This window comes from Octopus bimaculoides, chromosome 16 (genome assembly GCF_046866305.1).
Source record: "Octopus bimaculoides isolate indiv1 chromosome 16, ASM4686630v1, whole genome shotgun sequence".
Lineage (NCBI taxonomy): Eukaryota > Metazoa > Mollusca > Cephalopoda > Octopoda > Octopodidae > Octopus > Octopus bimaculoides.
In genome coordinates this window covers 53,135,465-53,157,817 of record NC_142943.1, presented here as the reverse complement: position 1 = coordinate 53,157,817, position 22,353 = coordinate 53,135,465, and the positions used below count along the sequence as shown (strand labels likewise).

General features: G+C 32.2%; 1 protein-coding gene across 6 annotated transcripts in view; it reads left to right on the top strand.

The window, feature by feature from the left end:
• The window catches only part of LOC106876779 (uncharacterized), a 786,971-nt gene that overhangs the window by 551,611 nt on the left and 213,007 nt on the right, over positions 1-22,353 (top strand). For all 6 annotated transcript variants that reach the window (XM_089364786.1, XM_089364787.1, XM_089364785.1 and 3 more), the window contains exon 4: positions 16,749-16,801. In XM_089364786.1, the coding sequence (XP_089220912.1) occupies positions 16,749-16,801 (53 nt within the window). The remainder of the gene's footprint in view (positions 1-16,748; positions 16,802-22,353) is intronic.

The window sequence follows — 22,353 nt, the reverse complement described above, 5'->3', positions numbered from 1 at the left end:
AGTTCCACCGTGCAGCAAGTGTCTTCCATTATAGCCCCAGTCATCTTAAAAATATTTGAGCCATTCATACATGCACCCCTCCCCATACACATTCTGTAGCTTTGCATAGGTCTCTGCACAGATGTCACCAAGCTTTTGACAACATTTGATGCAGAATTTCTACTCAATGGTCTCAATGTGGTGACCATATTCTACACACTTTACTTCCAAGCACTGCTATAAACAGCGGAAAAGAGCAAGATTATTATAACTTAGTTGTGTATGCATGACAGTTCAAGCTCAATCTGTGCCAAGTGGCTTCACTCTGCATACAATAACTCTGTTACCATAGCAATAGTCCCAATACTTTGTGATCAGACTGCATATGTAGGTGTGTATATGTGTATGGAATCAAAGTACACAATTTTTGTGTGCATGTCATGAAGATACATTTCATACTTGCGTACTATGTAAGGACACATTTTGTTTACAAGTGTTTAATTGAGAAAGTAAAAAGGAAAATATCTTAGACATTTTAATATTGAGCCTTTTAAAACCACTGCGAATGTGCATGGTTCAGTGGTTAGAATGCCAGGCTTACAATCATGAGGTAGTGAGTTCGATTCCTGGACTCTGTGTCATGTTCTTGAACAAGACATTCTATTTCATGTTGTCCTGGTTCACTCGACTGTAGAAATGAGTTACAACGTCACTGGTGCTAAGCTGTATTGGCCTTTGCTTTTCCCTTGGATAACATTAGTGGCATGGAGAGGAGAGGAGAGGCTGGTATGCATGGGCAACTTGCCCAGACTTTAGTCTTGGAGGGGAACTTTCTAGGTGCAATCCCATAGTCATTACCCTCTTTTTACTCTTTAAAACCATTATTCTTCAGATTGGCTTCTAAGGAAAAGAATGTCTTAATATGTTCTATGCTAAAGAGAGGAAAATGTATTTAGCCTCCTTTTTAGTCATTCTTGGGATCATGGTACTAAGTTGGGGCAACCTATTAATGTATTAGTAAATGACCTGATGGACATACAGACAAATATTGCTACTGAAAGTGTCTGTATATCTCATGTTTTGTACATACAATAATGTAAACAAGGAGACTTGTTATATGTCAGAAATTTATACGTCGATTGAATGTTAATTCATGTGTGTATATGCAGATAAAAAGTAATAATTATATATGTTTATAAGGCAATTTACTAAGTAGATCATTGCATGTTTTCAGGTTTATTTTCTTATGTTATGTGTTGGTAATGTTTTTATAATTTTATAATTTATCGATCAAAACATTTTTTAATTAAATGAGATATTTATGCCAGTCCACTTGTTTGTCTAATACGAAATCTTTCAAACAAAAATATTTACTTTTACAATTTAATAGAAACTCCATTCAGAACATAATTTCTTTCATTAAACATTCTATACAAACATACTTTTAATTTTATTCCTCTGATAAAAATATAAATGTTGGAAAACAAAAATGGAAATAAATTCCAGATAACAATAGCCATCTTAATCACCAGATCTTGTTTTTTTTTTTTTTTTTTTGGTTTTCTTTTCATTGAAACTAATTGATGTTAGGAAAAGAATCATGGGAAACAGAGCCAAATGTGAACGTACTTTTATTGATCTTTATTACCTGATTGATAAAGGGGATAATAAGAACTAAAAGGAATATAATGACATAAGCTTCACACAATTATCAAGGAATGAAACATTTATATTTTGAATATTCACAAATAGTAGAAAAATGAATGTTTCAGTTATTGTATTTATTTGTGTATATATATATATATATATATATATATATATATATATATATAACGTTGACCACTAACGTGGACAATTAATGTGCTAGAAATAGATCACATCTTGTGTCTATTAAGACCTAAATTGTTCTCAACATGAAATATAGCAGCATACCAAAACGTAAGCGGGCAAGACATATTTCATGTTGAGAACAATTTAGGTCTTAATAGACACAAGATGTGATCTATTTCTAGCACATTAATTGTCCACGTTAGTGGTCAACGTTATATATAAAAATGTTCCTTAATCCCCTGAGATTGCAGATACTATTTCTGAATCTCTTTGATTCTTTAGATGTGCTGGCCTCTTGGTAATTAATCGATATTAATTAATATATGATTAATTACCATATTTTATAATTATATATATATATATATATATATATATCATCATCATCGTCTAACGTCCACTTTCCATGCTAGCATGGGTTGGACTGTTTGACCGAAGACTGGCAAGCCAGGAGGCTGCACCAGGATCCAATCTGATCTGGCAAGGTTTCTACAGCTCGATGCCATTCCTAACACCAGCCACTCCGAGATGGTAGTGGCTGTTTTTTATGTGCCACTGGTATGGGGGTCAGTCAGGCGGCACTGGCATCGACCACGTTCAAATGGTGCTTTTTACATGACACCAGCACAGGAGCCAGTCAGGCGGTACTGGCATCGACCATACTCAAATGGTGCTTTTTGCATGACACTGGCACAGGAGCCAGTCAAGTGGCACTGGCATCGACCACGCTTGTATGTATATGTTTATTTATTTATCTATTTATTTATTTTCTGTCAAAATTTGTGGTCATTCTTTTGATCAGTTGTGTTATCATTGGTCCAAGATTCCACTTGGGGTAAACACTGATCCAAGCATATCTTGACAACAGTTGTGACATATGAGCAACAGTGGCCCAGTGGTTAGGACAGCGAACTCGTGCTTGTGGGATCGCGATTTCAATTCCCAGACCGGGCGTGTGTGTTTATCGAGCGAAAACACCTAAAGCTCCACGAGGCTACAGCAGGGGGTGGTGGCAACCCCTGTTGTACTCTTTATAGGTGTAGGAGGGGGTATGGTAAGTAGCTTGCTTACTAACCACATGGTTCTGGGTTCAGTCCCACTGCGTGGCACCTTGGGCAAGTATCTTCTACTATAGCCTCAGGCCGACCAAAGCCTTGTGAGTGGATTTGGTTGATGGTAACTGAAAGAAGCCCGTCGTATATATATATGTATGTATATGTTTGTGTGTCTGTGTTTGCCCCCCGAACATCGCTTGACAACTGATGCTGGTGTGTTTACGTCCCCGTTATATATCCATCTATATATCTTATATCTATTTATCTGTCTGTCTATCTATGTATCTATCTATCTGCCCATCTATCTACCGATCTAGCTATCTCTCTACCGATCTATGTATTAATCTACTGATCTATCAATCAATCAAAAGATCAGTCAGTCATTATCTGTTGTAGGTTACTACGTATGGTATTTTGCTATCAATACAAATGAGAAAAGAATCTTTTTTTGGAAGACAGGGTTTAGTGTGTAACAGAAAAGGAATTTTTGCTTGAGTGTACGTTTGAATATGTGTCTCCTTCTCTTCATATTGCATAATAGTGCAAATAAGTGTCTCAGTCATAAGATTTGCTTCCAATTTTCTATCAAACCATGTCTGGCCATTGGAAAATATTGTCTTGCTTGGAAATATGTGAGGGTTGGCACCAGAGAGAGTATCCACTCAAAAACTCTGCTTCAATAAATTTTATCTGATCATGTCAGCAGCGGAAAGTTATCATTTAATTCAATGTTGAGGAAATGAATATATATCATCATCATCGTTTAACGTCCGCTTTCCATGCTAGCATGGGTTGGACTATATATATATATATATATATATATATATATATATATATATACACACACACACATACCTGTGTATACAAATATATATGCACATATGTGTGTGTGTATTTGTTTTATGTTTGTTTTTAGTTCTAATTTTTCATGCTTGCATGGGTTAGGTGAATATGCACTTCATTGCTCTATCAATTCTTCCTTCTATTGTCCTTAAAATAGTAATATTAATAAAGTCATTTCAAGTGCATACAGCTACAATTCAGGATTTTTAAAGAAATCTCTTCAGGTTGAAAAAAAAAAGAAAAAATCTGAGAATTAAAAGACAAGAAATCAAAACTAAACCCAAAAAAGAGCCTATTTCCAATTTTCAGAACTCTCCTATGTGGCTTTTTACTAATCTGTACCAAAAAGACAAACCAAAGCAAAAAACGAAAAATACATTTTTCTTAACAAATTCTTAAGCCTTCTACTTGCCATATCTTATTATTTTTCTTGTTATCAAATTATTACAACATATTTATAACATATTTGATAATATTCCTGTTACATTTCTTTTACATTTCATATTAACACTTAACTATATTTCAATTTATAATCTTTTTTCAATTGGTATACATACATTGCAATCATATATGTATGTCTATGCGCATGTATTGATATATATATATATATATATATATATATGAATTTTTTTTATCCTACTTTTATGTGGAAGTGTATTTATTTCTTGCAAACACATTAAGAAGAAAACTTTGTTACAGATACACCTATCACTATATGCATACATCCAAGTATGCAAAAATGAATGCAAAGTGGTTATATATATACACACACACACACAAACACACTCATCCCTATACATATTGGTCCACTTAGACACGCTCTTATATATGTATGTATCTCTCTATCTATATCTATCTATCTATCTATCTATATTTATCAATCCATCTCTCTCTCTCTCTCTCTCTCTCTCTATATATATATATATATATATATATATATATATATATATATATATATATATATATATATATATATATGAAGATTTATATAGACAAATTTTTGTGTTATACTGCCGTTCTAGTGTTGGGTTTTGGAGCATATTCAGCATAATTTCACATCTATAAAATAAATAAATAAATAAAATAATCTAAGAAAATCATAATAATGATAATAATAATTATAAAGAAGATTAAAACTGACAATAATCTTCATAATAAACGACAAAAATGAGAAAAAAAAACATACATTGAACCAGAAAACGAATATGAAAGAAGAAATCTTACATATAATAATAATAATAATAATAATAATAATAATAATAATAATAACGATAATAATAATTTTAGAGTTTTAATTTTTTTCTGTGAAACATTAGTTTTATTGACAATTTTCTGGTGCCATTTGATTCACAGAACTCACTTTTATAAACACACACAAGCACTCACACATAAACACATGCAGCCATATATTCAAACACAGGTATATACACTTGTCGATAGAAGTATGTATAAAAGAAATTAGTAGTCTTTTTATCATGTATACATACGCACTAACATATTATACATATATTTATATACACACACACACACACATATATATATATATATATATACAAATTCATGTGCAAAAACATATATTTATAGACTTACATACATTTATATATGTATGTATGTGTGTGTGTTTGTATATGTGTACATGTTCTGATATTATAAATGGCTACTTTTTTCTTTTATCAGAATATCAGGCAATTAACGTTTCCATGATTCCTATAAATCTTGTAAATCAAAAGTAATCAGTCTTTTAAAAATCATATTTTTTTATAATATAAATATGCATATATATATATATATATATATATATATATGTATGTAATAAACTTTAGTAAGAATTGTACAAATTTATAAAAGTTCTTATGAGTTATCTTCTAATATTTTTTTCATTTCTACAATTTTTTAAGACTTCTATCTTACACACACACACACACACACACACACACACACACACACACACACACAAATATATATTTCTTTTTTATATTAAAGATTAGATGCTTCACTTCCACCATGTTAAATAAACATCTGTATATATATATGTATATATATATATTTATATATATACACATTGTACATTTGATGCAATAAAACATAGTATACATATATATATATATATATATATATATATATATATATATATATATATATATGCACACACATATATATATACATACATACATATATATAGTTTGTGACATTCTTATCGATACTCTTAAATTCATATCTTTTCTTATACACACTTCTCTGTGCTTGTATGCCAAGCATATGTGTATGCTCCTGTCCAGTGTGTAGGCATGTCAACAATTCTGTGTGTGTGTGTTACAGATTGCAAGCTTGAAGCATTTTGGTTGTTGTTGTCATTGTTGTTAATGCCAGAGATGCTAACGGTGGTGGTGGTGGTAGTGGTGGTTGCAATGGTGATAGTTAGATAAAGAAAAATAAAACTGGAAACAAAGAAGAGAGACAGAAAATCTGATAAGTTGTTTGCTGGGAGTTCTATTAAATATAACCATTTCAAAATTTAGTCATTGATAATGAAATTTGATAAAGATAAATTAGAATGGCTCTTGTTGGAGAATTTTTTTTTAAATATATAAGCTGATAAAATTTGTTTATGGTATCACAATCAAAGACAATGGTGGTGTTTATTTACATTTTTTTTTTTACATACAAGAAAAGCAAAGACTCTTCCAGAATATTTTTCTACCCTACCCATCTCCATAAATATACATCTTAGATTTGATAATAAAAAAAAAATGCAAGAAAAAAACACAGAACCCACACATTCGAAAGTAAAATGAAAAACTTCATAATGTTTGGTCTGCCACAGGAATGGATAAAAAAAATAATAATTTAAAAAATACAAATGCCCTAATATTATCGTGTATATATTTTTTCATATTCATTTTTATCTGTGCGTATATATATATATATATATATATATATATATACATATGTGTGTATATATTTGTGTTTTGTTGATATATATGCGTGTGAATGTTGGTATACAGGTATTTATTTGTTAAGTATTTTTTTTTAAGGGGAAGAAGGTGGGTGTTTTTTTTAGGGGAGTTTTCCTTTTATAAAGTGGATTTATGTTTATTTTCAGTGTGATTGCAGTTTTGTTGGTCTGTTGATATGTGCTTTGTTTGTTTATTTATATCTAATGTGTTCATGGGTGTAAAGAATATATTTTTTTTCATATGAGTTCGTAGTTGTACATAAGCAAATGGGAGAGTGTTTATTTGTTTCTTTGTCGAATATTCTACATCTAAATATATATATATATATATATATATATATATATATATATATATATATATACATATATATATATATATATATATATACATATATATACATATATATTTAATATGCGTGCGGGTGCATTAAATTCATTTTTTTGCGCATGAAAATGCCTATCAGTTTCTTCAAATTTTTATTTTGGGTTGTTTTTTTGTTATACAATAGAGTATTTTGTTTTTTAAGTACTTGCCTGGTGTTTATAAACTTTTTTAATGTGTATTGTGTTTGTGTGTGCAAGCACCTGTATGCGTATTTGTGTGTGTGTGTGTGTGTCTGTGTGTGTATGTGTGCACTTGTGTTTATGGGTATTTGAAAAACAACTTGCAAGGAAGTTTTAAAAAAAATAAAACTTCAGTCTTTGCATTTAACAAAAAATCTTAAACTACATCTGGATACACACATTATTGAAGTTCATTGCTTTGCCATTACTACAAGTTTTATACTAAAGAAGCATTTATCAGATAGCATAATACTGAAGAGTATTTACACACACACACACATATATATATATATATATATATATACATGTATATATATATGAATATATATATATATATATACACATAACGTATATATATGAATATATATATACACATAACATATATATATGTATACACACACACACACACACACACACACGCACACACACACACACACACACACACACACACACACACATATATATATATATATATATATATAAAACATGTCCATGCATATATGTATTTTTAAACAGACACACACACACATATATATGAATTTATGCATCAGAAGAAGATATGCTATATTCATAAGAACTTACCATACAACTGTGTGGGTGCTTAGTTGAAATATTGAACTTCAGAACTGAGAGCCTAATTGAATGTATTTGAGAGATCCTGTCACTTTTCCTGGATAAAAATACTAGTACCTTTCAGACTCACACATAAGATAATATAAACTGCATAAGATGACTGATTCAACTAAACACTATCACTTTAAAACAATTTTTTTTTATTGTTTATTTAAAAACAAGGGTGTTTTCACTGAATAGCCAAGCACAGATTGGTCAGCTTGGGATATGTAAAGTGTCATTTTGTTCTGATTTTGGTGTTAGTTGCTATTACATTAAAAGTACGATGTAATATGTGTGCAATAACTAATGACTTCATTTTCTTATGTTTTTTTTGTACCCCAATGTTATAGTAGAAGACAGTTGCCCAAGGTGCCACACAATGGGACTGAATCCAGAACCATGTGGTTGAGAAGCAAGCGTTTTACCACACAGCCACAATTGTGCCAATAAATGTACTATCATCTGTTGGAACAATTATTTCAATTAGTTGCAAAAAATAACAAAAAATCATGCAGGCTTAATTATTTTTTTAATTATTCCCATGACGAGCACTGTAATAGAGAATTGATTCTTATTTCTGTCCTGGCATCCTAGTTATGTCTTTTTCGAGGTCTTTTTTTGCATTTGGATAATTTCTCCACAACTTTATTTTATTTGTTTCAGTCATTAGGGTACTGCTTTGAATTTTTAGTCAAATGAATTGACCTCAGTATTTTTCTTATAAGCCTAGTACTTATTCTATCGGTCTTTTTTGCCAAACAGCTAAGTTTCAGGGTTTCAAATGCACCAACGCTGATTGTCAAGCAGTGGTGGGAGAACAACACACACATACATATATATATATATATATATATATATATATATATATATATATATACACATATATACAAGCTTCTTTCAGTTTCTGTTTACCGAATCTACTCGCAAGGCTTTGGTCATCCCAAGGCTATAATAGTAGAAGACACTTGCCCAAGATGCCACACAGCCATGTGGTTGGTAAGCAAGCTTCTTACCACACAGCCACAATTGTGCCAATAAATGTTTTATCATCTGTTGGAACAATTATTTCAATTAGTGGCAAAAAATAACAAATACGATATGTATTTGAAGTTCAAAGCAGTGAGAGAGGATAATAAAATATTTTAAACAAAAATTTTCAGCATATGAAATTTTATTGTACAAAATTTCAAGACAAAATTTCAGAATCCATAATGTGAGATACACTGTTCAAAGTTAAGACCCACCAACCACATGGTTCTGGGTTCAGTCCCACTGCGTAGCACCTTGGGCAAGTGTCTTCTACTATAGCCTTGGGCCGAACAAAGCCTTGTGAGTGGATTTGGTAGATGGAAACTGAACGAAGCCTGTCATATATATATATATATATATATATATATATATATGTATATGTTTGTGTGTCTGTCTGTGTTTATCCCCCCTCTAACGCTTGACAACCGATGTTGGTGTGTTTGCATCCCCGTAAGTATTAGGCTTACAAAGTGTAAGTCCTGAGGTCGAGATGATTATCAGAAAGTGGATGCTCAGTGATATTGTGATATTACATGCACTCATGCAAAGACACATGTACATACCATGCACAGCTATTTAGAAACATATTCAAATTAAGCACATGTCTCTTCTGATGCAACAAATGCAGTTGGTGCATATTTATCTTCACCTACCAAACAAACAAATATATATATAAGCATTAGTTATATCCTACTGAGAAATTTGCATATGTATATTTGTCCCCTGCACATGTCAAGCGGAAACATAGAAACCAAGAAAAGCGAACAAAAGAAACCAAAAGTAACAAAAAAAAAAAAGAAACGAAAGTATGAGTAAAACAACAAAGACAAAAATATCCCCAACATCTGCATATATGCAAAAAAAAAAAAATTAATAATAATAACAGTAACACACTGCTACTGTGATCAAACAACAACAATACACATTTGACAAATATCTCTCCTGTGGTAGACAAGGGATTAAAACTAGAGAGGAAAAGCTGTACTGTTAGAGCTATTGTCTGCTGATGCAAAAGCAGAATGATGTGCTTGTGGATACACATGTTAGTATGTGTGCGTATATATATATATATATATATATATATATATATATATATACATGTTAATGCATGCATGTGTGTATACATGTAAGCTTGTGCGCACGTGTGTACATATGGAGAAAATGATCTTCCAGGAGATTTTATACAGGAATTACTAGTAAATAGTTGACTGTAAGTTACAAAATATTTTCCATCAAAATGAGATCCTTTAAAATTTGCGTATTTTACTGAGTTTCCAAAATGAAAAAAAAAAGAAAGAAAAATAAAATAAAGCAGTACAAAAAGAATAAAAGACTTGTTAAGTTCTTCATGGTGGTGGTTGTTTTGGTGATAGTAGTGATGGTGGTGGAGGGGTCAGAATGATGATGAGGATAACGTTGTTGGGAGTAACGAAGGCGGTAGTGATGATAATGACACTAGTGATGAGGGTTATTTTCATATTGATGACAATGACGATGATGAAGATGATGTCAGTGGTAGCTTTGATGGTGGTGATGATGATGATGATGGGTAGAGACGATTGTCATTGTGATTGGTAGCATTGGTGGTGGTGGTGGTGGTGGTGGTGGTATTAGATGTTGTAGTGTATTTCCTTTCATTCTACTTTCCCAAATTTATATTTATATATTTTCTATATTTATAAGTTTTGGTTGTCCTGTATTATTGGCAAATATTATTATTGATTGTGTTCCTGTGGCTTTTGAATTTATCATTGCTGAATTGATGCCACTGATGGTGCCAACGTTGGTGGTACCTTTCCGCTTCCTGCTCCAATCAAATTTGTACCTTTCACTTCAAAAAGAATTAAATCTATGGCATATTTATTGACAAACTTATTAAAACTTCTGTTCCCCAGTCATAATCTTTTGTAGTTAGAAGTGTTTTCATTGTATTCGTGTTCATATCTTCTTGTGTGTGCGTGTATGTGTGCTTCTGTATGTGTGTGTGCTTGCTTATTTGTATCAATGATGAGCTTAAAATACATGTACGAAAGTAAATGCTTCAATAGATATAATCCTGTAAATATACATGTATGTATGTAAGTATATATATGTGTATGTTTGTGTGTGTGTGTATATGTGTATATACACATATGTATGTGTGTATATATACATATGTGTGTGTGTTTGTGTACATATATATGTAAATACATACTAAGATGTATAGGTATATAAAATATAGATCTATAAATGTATTATATCTATCCATTTGTATCTATATATATATATATATATATACACATATATACATGTATGTATGTATACACACACACACACGGATCAGTGGAGAGAAAAGCAGCTGCACCAATGTATTGTGGAGTGCAGAGAACAAGATGCGGCAACAGAGACACTTTGAATATCCATTCATCCATCTTCTTTCCTAACAATCAGTCATCTTTTACCCAGAATGACTAGATCAGGGCTTTCTCAACTAAGGGGTGGGGGGTCATATGACCCCTGAGGTTCCATATAAAATGTTGTTGTTAAAATTCATGTGCAATAAATTGCTTATATTTCTACAATACATAAATTCTTGTAAGAATTATTTTTATGCCCACCCGATGTACAAGGATTTTTACGCGCAGGAGTGTCTGTGTGGTATGTAGGTTGCTTACCGACCACATGGTTCCGGGTTCAGTCCCACTGCGTGGCATCTTGGGCAGATTTCTTCTACTATAGCTTCAGGCCGACCAAAGCCTCGTGAGTGGATTTGGTAAACGGAAACTGAAAGAAGCCCATCGTATATATGTAAACATATATATATATATGTGTGTTTGTGTATATATGTTTGTGTGTCTGTGTTTGTCCCCCTAGCATTGCTTGACAACCAATGCTGGTGTGTTTATGTTCCCGTCACATAGCAGTTCGGCAAAAGAGACCGATAGAATAAGTACTAGGCTTACAAAGAATAAGTCCTGGGGGGTTGATTTGCTCGACTAAAGGCGGTGCTCCAGCATGGCCACAGTCAAATGACTGAAACAAGTAAAAGAGTATGTAACTCCTGATAATTTTTAATTATAAAAACATATATGGAATTTTTAAGCATCAAATGGCTCTGAGGGTCCATCCAGGTAAAATACGAATGTAAGGGACCCATAAAAAATAATAAAAAGATTGGTTGAGAACCACTTGAGCAGACGGTCCTTGTTGCTTCAATGAATGAACATGTACAGCGAGAGAAAGTTGTAGGGGCTGCAGTGGTGAACGCAGCCAGACAAATGAGAGAGAAAAACTGGAGGGTACATTGCAAGTGCGAGGTGGGTAACAGAGTGCTGGGTGGTGGTGCAGCAGGATAAGTACAACAGAGTAAAGCTAGAATTTATTGGGTAGGTAGAGGTGAGTTAGGCATATATATACATATATACATATATATATATATATATACTCAGATACACACGCACATAACAGGCTTCTTTCAGTTTCCATCTACCAATTCCATTCAGATTCATATGTTTGTGTGTGTATATATATGTGCGACTGATGAGGAAAACTCAGCTGTGAATATTCCATGTATTGTGTCTGTCTAATTTCCGATCCGTTAAATTTTCGTCTAGTTTCCTGTTTGCTCTGCTTTCGTCTAACCTCTTTTCCCAGCTGTATTCTTTCTGTTCAGCCCTTGTGGCATTCATCATGATAGATCGCTAGCCACTAAACTCTTTTTTTTTTTTTTATTTTTCTCTCCCTGTTTATTTCTGTGTTCCTTTCTGTGAAAGAGCGTAGGCTCGAAACATAAAAATACTTTCTCACTTTCCGAGCATTAAACTAATACATCTGTTTGTGGTTTACACACCCATCTTTGTCTTTTGGTTTTTGTAAATTCTCACTATATATATATATATGTATATATATATATATGTGTGTGTGTGTGTGTGTGTGTATATGTATGTATGTATACATATATATGTGTGTTTCTGTGTGTGTTGATATATATATATATATATATATATATATATATATCATAGTGAAAGGCCAAATATTTGTCATGCATGCTGTGGTTGTAAGAAATTACTTAGCATTTCATGATCAGGGATTCTCCTGAAAAGGCCGTCGTTTTTGTTTTGAATTTTAATGGGATATGAAAATGTAGGAATTGGTATGTTTAAGAACTTTCCCACTTGCTTTAGTTGAGTAAATAAATCAAACTTGGGCTGAAGAATTAGTTTGCCTGAAACTTACATTTTTATGCTACAGTACTTACCCCGCCCATGCCCCCCCCTCCTCCACCGCCCCACCCCTCACACATAGACGCAGCAAAACCTGAAAACCTGTTAACCAATTTGATGTTGAGTCATTCAAGCATTGCAACCGCACATCAGTAATGTTTCTAAGACACCATTCCTCTTGAAAACCTTCCACAAATTTTAGATATCGTATTCACATATACTTACACAAACATACAGACACACGCGTGCATACACACACATACACACACACCAGAACAGTTGCATTTAAAACTATTCTTTACATTCATATGTGAAGATTTATACACATTTATATTTGCGGAGTTATCTGTGTATGTATTCATGTGTGTCTTAATGCTTGCATTCATGCATGTGTATATCATATATATATATATATATATATATATATATATATTCTGTGCATGAGAGTGTTTATGCATATATCTGTGTGTATATGTGTGAGTGTATGTATTGATATATATATATATATATATGTGTGTAAATATATATGTGTGTATGTATATATATATACATATATGTTTGTGTGTGTGTGTATACTCAATATACAAACAATCAAATATTCTGCCAGACAAACATATATTAAATGAAGCATTGGTTGTAGGCAGAAATCTATTCTATCTTCCACCAGCCTATTTTAAATTACCATTGATCTAATGATATCTAGATACTGTGAAAAAAAGACTTCCACACCTCTTCTTTCTTGTGAAATTGACTTAAAGAAGGGCAGTGTGATCTGTTGCTTGAACACTTCACTGATAAAATGACACGAGGTGAGGCAGGGGGCATAATAAAGAGACTTACCATAATCATCTTTTAAGTTTTAATCGTCTTTTTCCATCGAAAGTAAAGGTGCTTTATTGCTTTACACTTGACAGGCGCAGACACTCATACATACGTTCATACTTCACTCACACACACACATACATGGATACACACCGATTCCTACAGATACATAAATCCACTGAAACATCAATATATATATATATATATACATACATACATGCACACAATAAAACACATACATATATATACATATATATATATATACATACATCAATAGAGATATGTATATATATATATATATATATATATATATATATGTGTGTGTGTGTGTGTGTGTGTATATGTATATATTCATGTACATATACATTCAACAGTATATGATCATGAACTGTAGATCTTTCAAGGGCTTACTAGATGCAGATAAGTTCATGCATAAATATTGGTTCCTTGTGACTAAACACACCAAGGCATTATATATTTTGGGAGAGAAAAAAAATGTGATATTTAGAGGTTGATGGAATTTCCAAGGGCATTAAGGACATAAACGAAGTAAAGTGGGTTGTGGGAAGTGATATCACCTTATTGAACCCTTTTGTTTTGTTCAACACTGCTTTCGATTGGATATGAATAGTTAAATCAACCCCAGTTTTTGTAACCATGACCACTCACCAGGTACTCAAAATATTCTCCGTAGAAGATTGCCTTCAGATAAATATTTGAGGATGGTATAATAAAAGGTATTTTGTTGGTATATGAATGTAGCTTGGTGGTTAGATTATTTGGATCAGGGTCCTGAGTTTGATTCCGAACAGTGTAGTTTGTCCTTGAGCAAGTTCCTTTATTTCTCATTGCTCCAGTCTACTCAGCTGGCAAAAATGAGTAGTACCTGTAATTTCAAAGGGCCTTGTCACATTATGTGTTATGCTGAAGGTGGCAAGCTGCCAGAATCGTTAGCATGCCAGGTGAAATGTGTAGCATTATTTCGTCTGTCTTTATGTTCTGAGTTCAAATTCCGTTGAGGTCGACTTTGCCTTTCATCCTTTTGTGGTCGATAAATTAAGTACCAGTTACAAACTGGGGTCGATCTAATCCACCCACTCCCCAAAAATTTTGAGCCTTGTGCCAAGAGTAGAAAAGATTCTGTGTCATGCTGAATGTCTTTGTGAACTATGTTGTGAGTACATGTGTCTGTGGAGTGCTCAGCCATTTGTGCATTAATTTCATGAGCAGGCTGTTCCATTGATCAGATCAACTGGAGCCTTGTCATTGTAACTGACAGAGTGCCTGCAAGTATGTCAATTTATATAGTATAGAAAAAGATATAGTTTTAGATGGCATATGAACACAAAACGTTTGCTGATATATGGACAGTAAAATTTGGGATGGTTTGCTTTAAATGAAATATTGACATATTAAATGATATAGGGAAATATCTTGGTTGTGTGATATACAAACAGTTTACAGTTTTAGATGCTATGTGGAGAAATGAAATTTTTGCTGATGTATGGATATAAAATTTGATATGAATAGATTGTAGCTGGTATATGAAAAAATAACATTTTAGATGCTGTGTGGACAAATGATATTTTAGTTGGCATATGGACAGATAAATTTTGGTATATGAACAAATGATATTTTTATGGTATGTAGACAGAAAATTTAGATGGTGAATAAGCAGAAAACTGTTTGATTTATAGACATATAAATTTAGATGGTATTTAAAGAAATGAACCTTTGTATACATATGGTCAGATAAAAACTGTTATGTGTTATGATATAAAATTTTATATTTGGACAGATAAAAATCTATTATATGTTACATTTTATATATGATATATGGTCGGATAAAATCTTGAACTTGGACGAAGGCATTTTAAATGCTATATAAATAATTAAATAGATAAAATTTCAGAATCCACAATGCTTAACATTTTAGTTATGGATACATGAAACTTTTGATAGTGTACAAGCATTTTTAAATGATTCATAGACAGATAAATTTTTTAGCTGGTAAATAGATTGATATTTTAGGTAGTATATGGACAGATAGAATTATATATGTTACATGAACAAAAAGTATTTTAGGTGAATTATGATTATATCAAGTTAAATAGTGTATGAGCATACACATGTTTACATTGTAAATGTATAGATTGAATATTAGATGCTGGTGTATTCTCATAATAATGTATTGTATTATTAGCAAGTTAGATTTTAGATGGTCTATGATCAGTGAAATTTTTAATTGGTACATGGATAGATAAAACTTTAGACCATATATAATGATGTCAAACGGCTTCTGTCATGTGTAGTGTGGATCTGGCTATTTGCCTAAATCCATCAAGAATATTGCCTTGCCTACTACCTGTAGTTAAGGTCAGGCAGTTTTCCTTTCGTACTGTGGCTGTAATATTAGGTACTGTATGAGGAGCAAGATGGAAGGGACTGAAAACAAACACTTCATCCAATTCCTTATCAAATTCTTCAAGCTCCACTTGCAAATAATGTTTTGAGTGGAGAGGGAGGTGCTTTTCTTTACTCAATTTGCTAAAAGTTAAATGAAAAGTGGTAAGAACGGCATGTATGAATGGGCTTAAAATCAATGTGTACCTGTAGGTAGACAAACATGCCTGAGAGAGAGAAAGCACTTACCTTTGGGAGAAAGAGCAACTATGGAGTTATAAGCAGTTAGATTGGTTCTAACTGCTTATAACTCTTGTTGGGACTTATTCTTGTAATATAAATTTCATCTATTGCGGCTTGTGGCAAATAAAAAAATTATTATTGTCTTTTATTATTGATATTATTATTATTATTATTATTATTATTATTATTATTATTATTATTTTCTTACAGGATTTCAGAAATTGTCTCTTTTGGATCTTGTTCAACAAGCCGAAGCTTACTGAGTGAGTTAATTCTTTCTTCTTTTCCTCCTCCTCCTCCTCATCCCTGTGTGTGAGTCATAACTGGAGTCTTCTAGTGCTTATTATAAAAAACATTACCCAGTTAAAAAATACTGTCCGGTTTCTGGATACTTTTAGAAAAATTTACTGTGTTGCAAGAATTTAGGCTGACCAAATCTCCAGTTCTCCAACTTTACTATTTCAGTCGTTTCTGTACACATCAGCCTACGTATGTAAAAACTAAAGTATCAGCTACATAAAAAAAATCACCATTTGGGAGGGGAGGGTAGCAAAAGACCGTGGTATCAAGAGTTCTTCATCAATAACTTAACAAGTATCATCATACTTCACCAATATCATGAAAAATAGCCCCCCCCAAAAAAAAAGAAACAAAAAAAGAAACAAGAAATGCTGATTCTCATATTATAAGCCATAAGAATCATGGTGACGGTCATCATAGCTATCATCACATCGTAAAACTCATCATCTTTCAAGCTCCCAATAGTAATGACGAGGAGGATGATGAGTAAGGATAATGATGAGGATGATCAATATTGCCATCAGTATCAGAAGCAAGGAAAAAGAAAAAAAGACAAAAAAAAACGAACGTAAACAAATAAAGATTGAATGAAACTAAAATTTTTCATTCCAGGATTAGGATTACAAGATTAAAAAGACGAGACTTACTTAGTATGTTGATAGACTTAGTTAATATAGCTTTGATCACCTGTTATTTTCTTGTCTAGACATAAGATATTTTATAAAAATCACCTTGGCACCGGTACAAAAATCATGATGATTCCTTAGGAGGCTTAAATGTTTGTTTTTACTTTAAATAAGTAAATAAATAAATACTTAGTCTATTTTATTTTATATAATTTCAATGTCTGACCTTATTACATTTATTTCAAGTGCCCAACGAAATAAATGTACATAATCCTTTCTATTCTGGGCACAAGGCCCGAAATTTTGGGGGAGGGGGCCAGTCGATTAAATAGACCTCAGTACGCAACTGGTACTTAATTTATCAACCCTGAAAGGATGAAAGGCAAAGTCGACCTCGGCGAAATTTGAACACAGAACGTAAAGACAGACGAAATACTGCTAAGCATTTCGCCCGGCGTGCTAACGTTTCGTATTTCTTTACTGCCCACAAGGGGCTAAACATAAAGAGGACAAACAAGGACAGACAAACGAATTAAGTCGATTACATCGACCCCAGTGCTTAACTGGTACTTAATTTATCGACCCCGAAAGGATGAAAGGTAAAGTCGACCTCGGCGGAATTTGAACTCAGAACGTAACGGCAGACGAAATACCGCTAAGCATTTCGCCCAGCGTGCTAACGTTTCTGCCAGCTTTCCGTCTTAATATATGTACATAGCGCAAACACCCTGGCATGCAATCATACATAGACCCCAAATCTGCATACATAACACGAAAAATGTCACAAAGCATTTCTTCAGGCACACTAGCATTTCTATCAGTTCACCACCTTATCATTTTTTAAATATGACAAGCTTCTATACAGTTTCCATCAAGTAAATTTACATACAAGGTATTTGTTAACCTGGAGCTGTAGTAGAAGTCACTTGTCCCTTGTTATGGTACGTTATTTTATCGTCCCCTTCCCCAATATTTACTTTGAAATTGACAATTTACGTTGAGTCAAACGATGTCTAGCATCGAATATTTTCACATGCACACATACACGAAAATATTCCATGATAGACATCGTTTGATTCAGTGTAAATGATCAAATATCGATAGATAGGTAGATAGATAGATAGATAGATGATATTGATATAGTGATATGGATAAATACATACATACATACATACATGCATACATAAAGTACTATGAATGTGTATATATCTCGTTGTTCATGAGAGTATATAAGCATACATGGGTAAAATTGTTTTCATGTTTGTATTTATGCATATAATATGTATGTATGCATGCATGTATGTGTGGATGTATGTATGCATATATGTATGAATATGTTAATCATTTTATTGCAGTACACACATTATTAACAAAAGATTTCACACTAAGAGTAGATTAAAATAAAATACAACTGAAAACATTACAGGATTATATGTTACTACAATGTCATCTGTCGAATGTTCAAGATTGCAATGAAAACCACTGGTAAAATATTGCATATGCATAATGGAACTTAGGATAAAGGGAAGAGATCAGTGTAGAGAGATATAGGAAGGCAGTTACAGTGTACTGTAACACTAGTAAGATAAACAAAATGTTAAAATATAAGTTATATGATACATGAAAATGAATATATAAAATATAGTTGTCTGACTTACAGTATTAGATTATACAGAGAACATTTGTAAAGAAAACAATTGAAAGATGTAAACCAACAATAGCCATTTTAATTCAAGTGGAAGGTAAGGGAAAGGATCCAAGACCTCGCAGCCCTTTTGTTACCATATTTCTTTTGAAATACGTTGCTTTTGTTTCAATTAATTATGAAAATTATATTAAAATAAATTTGTCTATACTAAGTTAGTATGTGAAACTTTATTGAAAGGTTTTCATTTGAATCACTTTAAAACATGAAGTTTGGATCAAAGAACCAGGGGCATTTTAGGGGTGGGTTGGTATCGGAAAGGATTTTAGTATCATTTTAAAAGTTTGAAAAGAAATATAATAAAATTAAAATTAAGATTATTAAAGGATAATGGAGTACTGAATTATTCGAATTAATTTGAATGAAGAAAAGAAATTGATTATTTTTATGAAAAGAAAGAAATTACAGGCTTTGTGTTTTCATAACATTATCACACGTATTTCCAATGGGGTTTAATTTTTCAGAAAAGAAAATCATTCACATTTACAGTTCACTGTCCTCCACATTTAACGAATTTGTTTATGCTCACAACTAGAAATTAATAGAAAGTTTCGATTACGAAGAGAAAAAATTTAGCATATTTCATACTATTGAGAGAGACAAAGGAAAAAAAAATCTCGTTTGACTGGCTGAATAATTTGGCAAAACAGATTAATTATCGTTTAATGTCTTAATACAAATAAGAATTTTTTAAGGCTCCATATATATTTGGATATGCATGTAACAGTGCTTCTGAGATAATTACAAAATATTTATGATGAATATACTTAGTTTAAACCAAATGTAAATTAATCCAAGATAAGATTTATAGGCCGTTTCCGTTTTATAGATTTTTGTAAATAATTCTTTTAGATGTACATCTACATATGAGTAGTCATTCGCTTGAACATGCACATTTATTAGATTTTTAATTTTAGGGTAAAGAAGCAATCATAATTTTTGCTTTGGTTCATATTCTCCGAAGATTGTGCAAGATTAAGAATGATAGAGCGTATACTTTTATGGAATGTTCAGTAAACATATGATGCTCGAGCTTACAAGTGAAAATGAATTTACAGCAGCTTAAAACATATTTTAGCTACAGAAGTAGAGGTATTTCGGTTGTCCAGGGAATTAAGAGAGATCATATTTTTTTTCTCATTGTTAGTTTTTGAAATATCTTCATATTCACATAAATTATTTTCGTTAAATCCGTTCTGCTATAATAATGAGAAGCATCAACAAATACAGCTGGTAAAATGGACTGGAAATTCCATTGGAAATATCTTTATCAGATTATTTAATGTATTTGGAGTTTAGGGATCGAATAGACTCTCTCGGGTTTCTTAAGTGGGGAGAATTGTGACTTATATTTGAAAGTTACATCGAACGATTTGAGTATCTTAAAATAAAATTGAATTCGAACCAAATTTCTAAGTTAAATTCTTAGAACAACTTTTGGTGTCCCTTTCTTATATAATTTACATTTTAATTAGCATTTCTGGGGATAAAGTACTTTAACGTTTATGTGAAAATCACCAAAGATATATTGAAACTTAGTATGGAAATAGCTTAGCTATACAATATCATTTATTTTTGCTGAATATTTCGTTGATATTGATATAGAAAGATAGCTTTTTTACATATATACATTTACCGTAAATATAGCATGAAATTTCCAGCGTATATACTGATGATAAACTCAGAAATAGTAAGATATTTGGACTTATTTATAACATACACTGTATCTAATAAAAGGAATTCTTAAATAGAATGGAAGTAAATTTCGTTTAGAAAATTAAGTAAATTTATTATTTCATTAGAATATTTCTACCTTTTTTTACTTCTCTGCACATAATTATTTAGATTTACACTTCAGTTGCCTTATTAGCAACAGAAAATACTATTCCAGTATTCTTTCTCTGTTAGTTTTCTTCCTATTTACATTGTTCCCTTCCATTATTTCTAAAATGCCTGGTTTCGTTGTATATGCGATAAATTAACAACGATTTAAATTGCAGTTATGAGGATTAGATAATTGTTTCCAGCCATATCTGCAATTCTTATATATATGAAAGAAATTGTTGCATGCAGTGCTCAGGTGCACGGAAAACACATAAGACAACAGTGGAGAAACTGATCACTTTAGGAAAATTTAAAGCATATGATCATTAGATTAAATATGAATAAAAGTGTGACTGCATACCTAAAAATTTCACTTCACAATCATGTGACTTGGGTTTGATTCTACTGAGAGATACTTTGGGAAACTTCCTTTATCATATCCTTGGGTCAAACCAAGTCTATGAATGAATCTCACTAATCGAGAAGTCTAGATCGAAGTATATAGAGCAACACACCTTCTTTCCTTACTCAATTTAACAACAATTGTTCTGAGGGTTCCTTTCGTGGAGTGCGCTCTTTTACAGGCATATTATTGACTTACTAAATTAACTCTTACTGCAATAACCCATTAGTCGTTATTGTAATCAGGTAAAAACTGGTGTGATATACCAAATTATATTGCCACTTGACCCCGCCGCTGAAAATCACTGTCAAATCACATCTTAATGTTTCGAAACAAAAATTGAATAATATATTTCAAGATGGCCCCATATAGACTAGATTGTCATGGCTTGGACATCTTTAATGAAACATCTGCATGAATATGGCTGACTCTGGACTATACTACAAAAATAACAATGGGGACGTAACTCTTTCTGCTTTTACTCCCCTACTGGTCTCGGTGGTTCTGTCAAAAGAATAATGCTGATATTATTTTTTCTTCTCATGCTATGCAATAAAATAGTGGGGAGTGTATAATATGCTGGCCTGGTTTTACCGTGATAAAACACTTTTAAACACACATACACACATATATGCATCCATGTATGTATGTACGTATGTATATATGCATGCACTCTCTCTCTCTCTCTCTCTCACACACACACACACACACACACACACACACACACACACACACACACACACACACACACACACACACACACACATATATATATAAAAGATTTAATGGCAATGATGTGCTATACAAATATCTACTGCTATCGTAATTTTTACTGCAACTTTTGAATTCTATCAACAAGTTGGATATCAGAGATTACATTGCAGTAGCATAACCTATATTTAGCAAGTGATGGGTGTCTAATTTTAAAGGTGTGCCATGCAAATCTGTATTGGTATC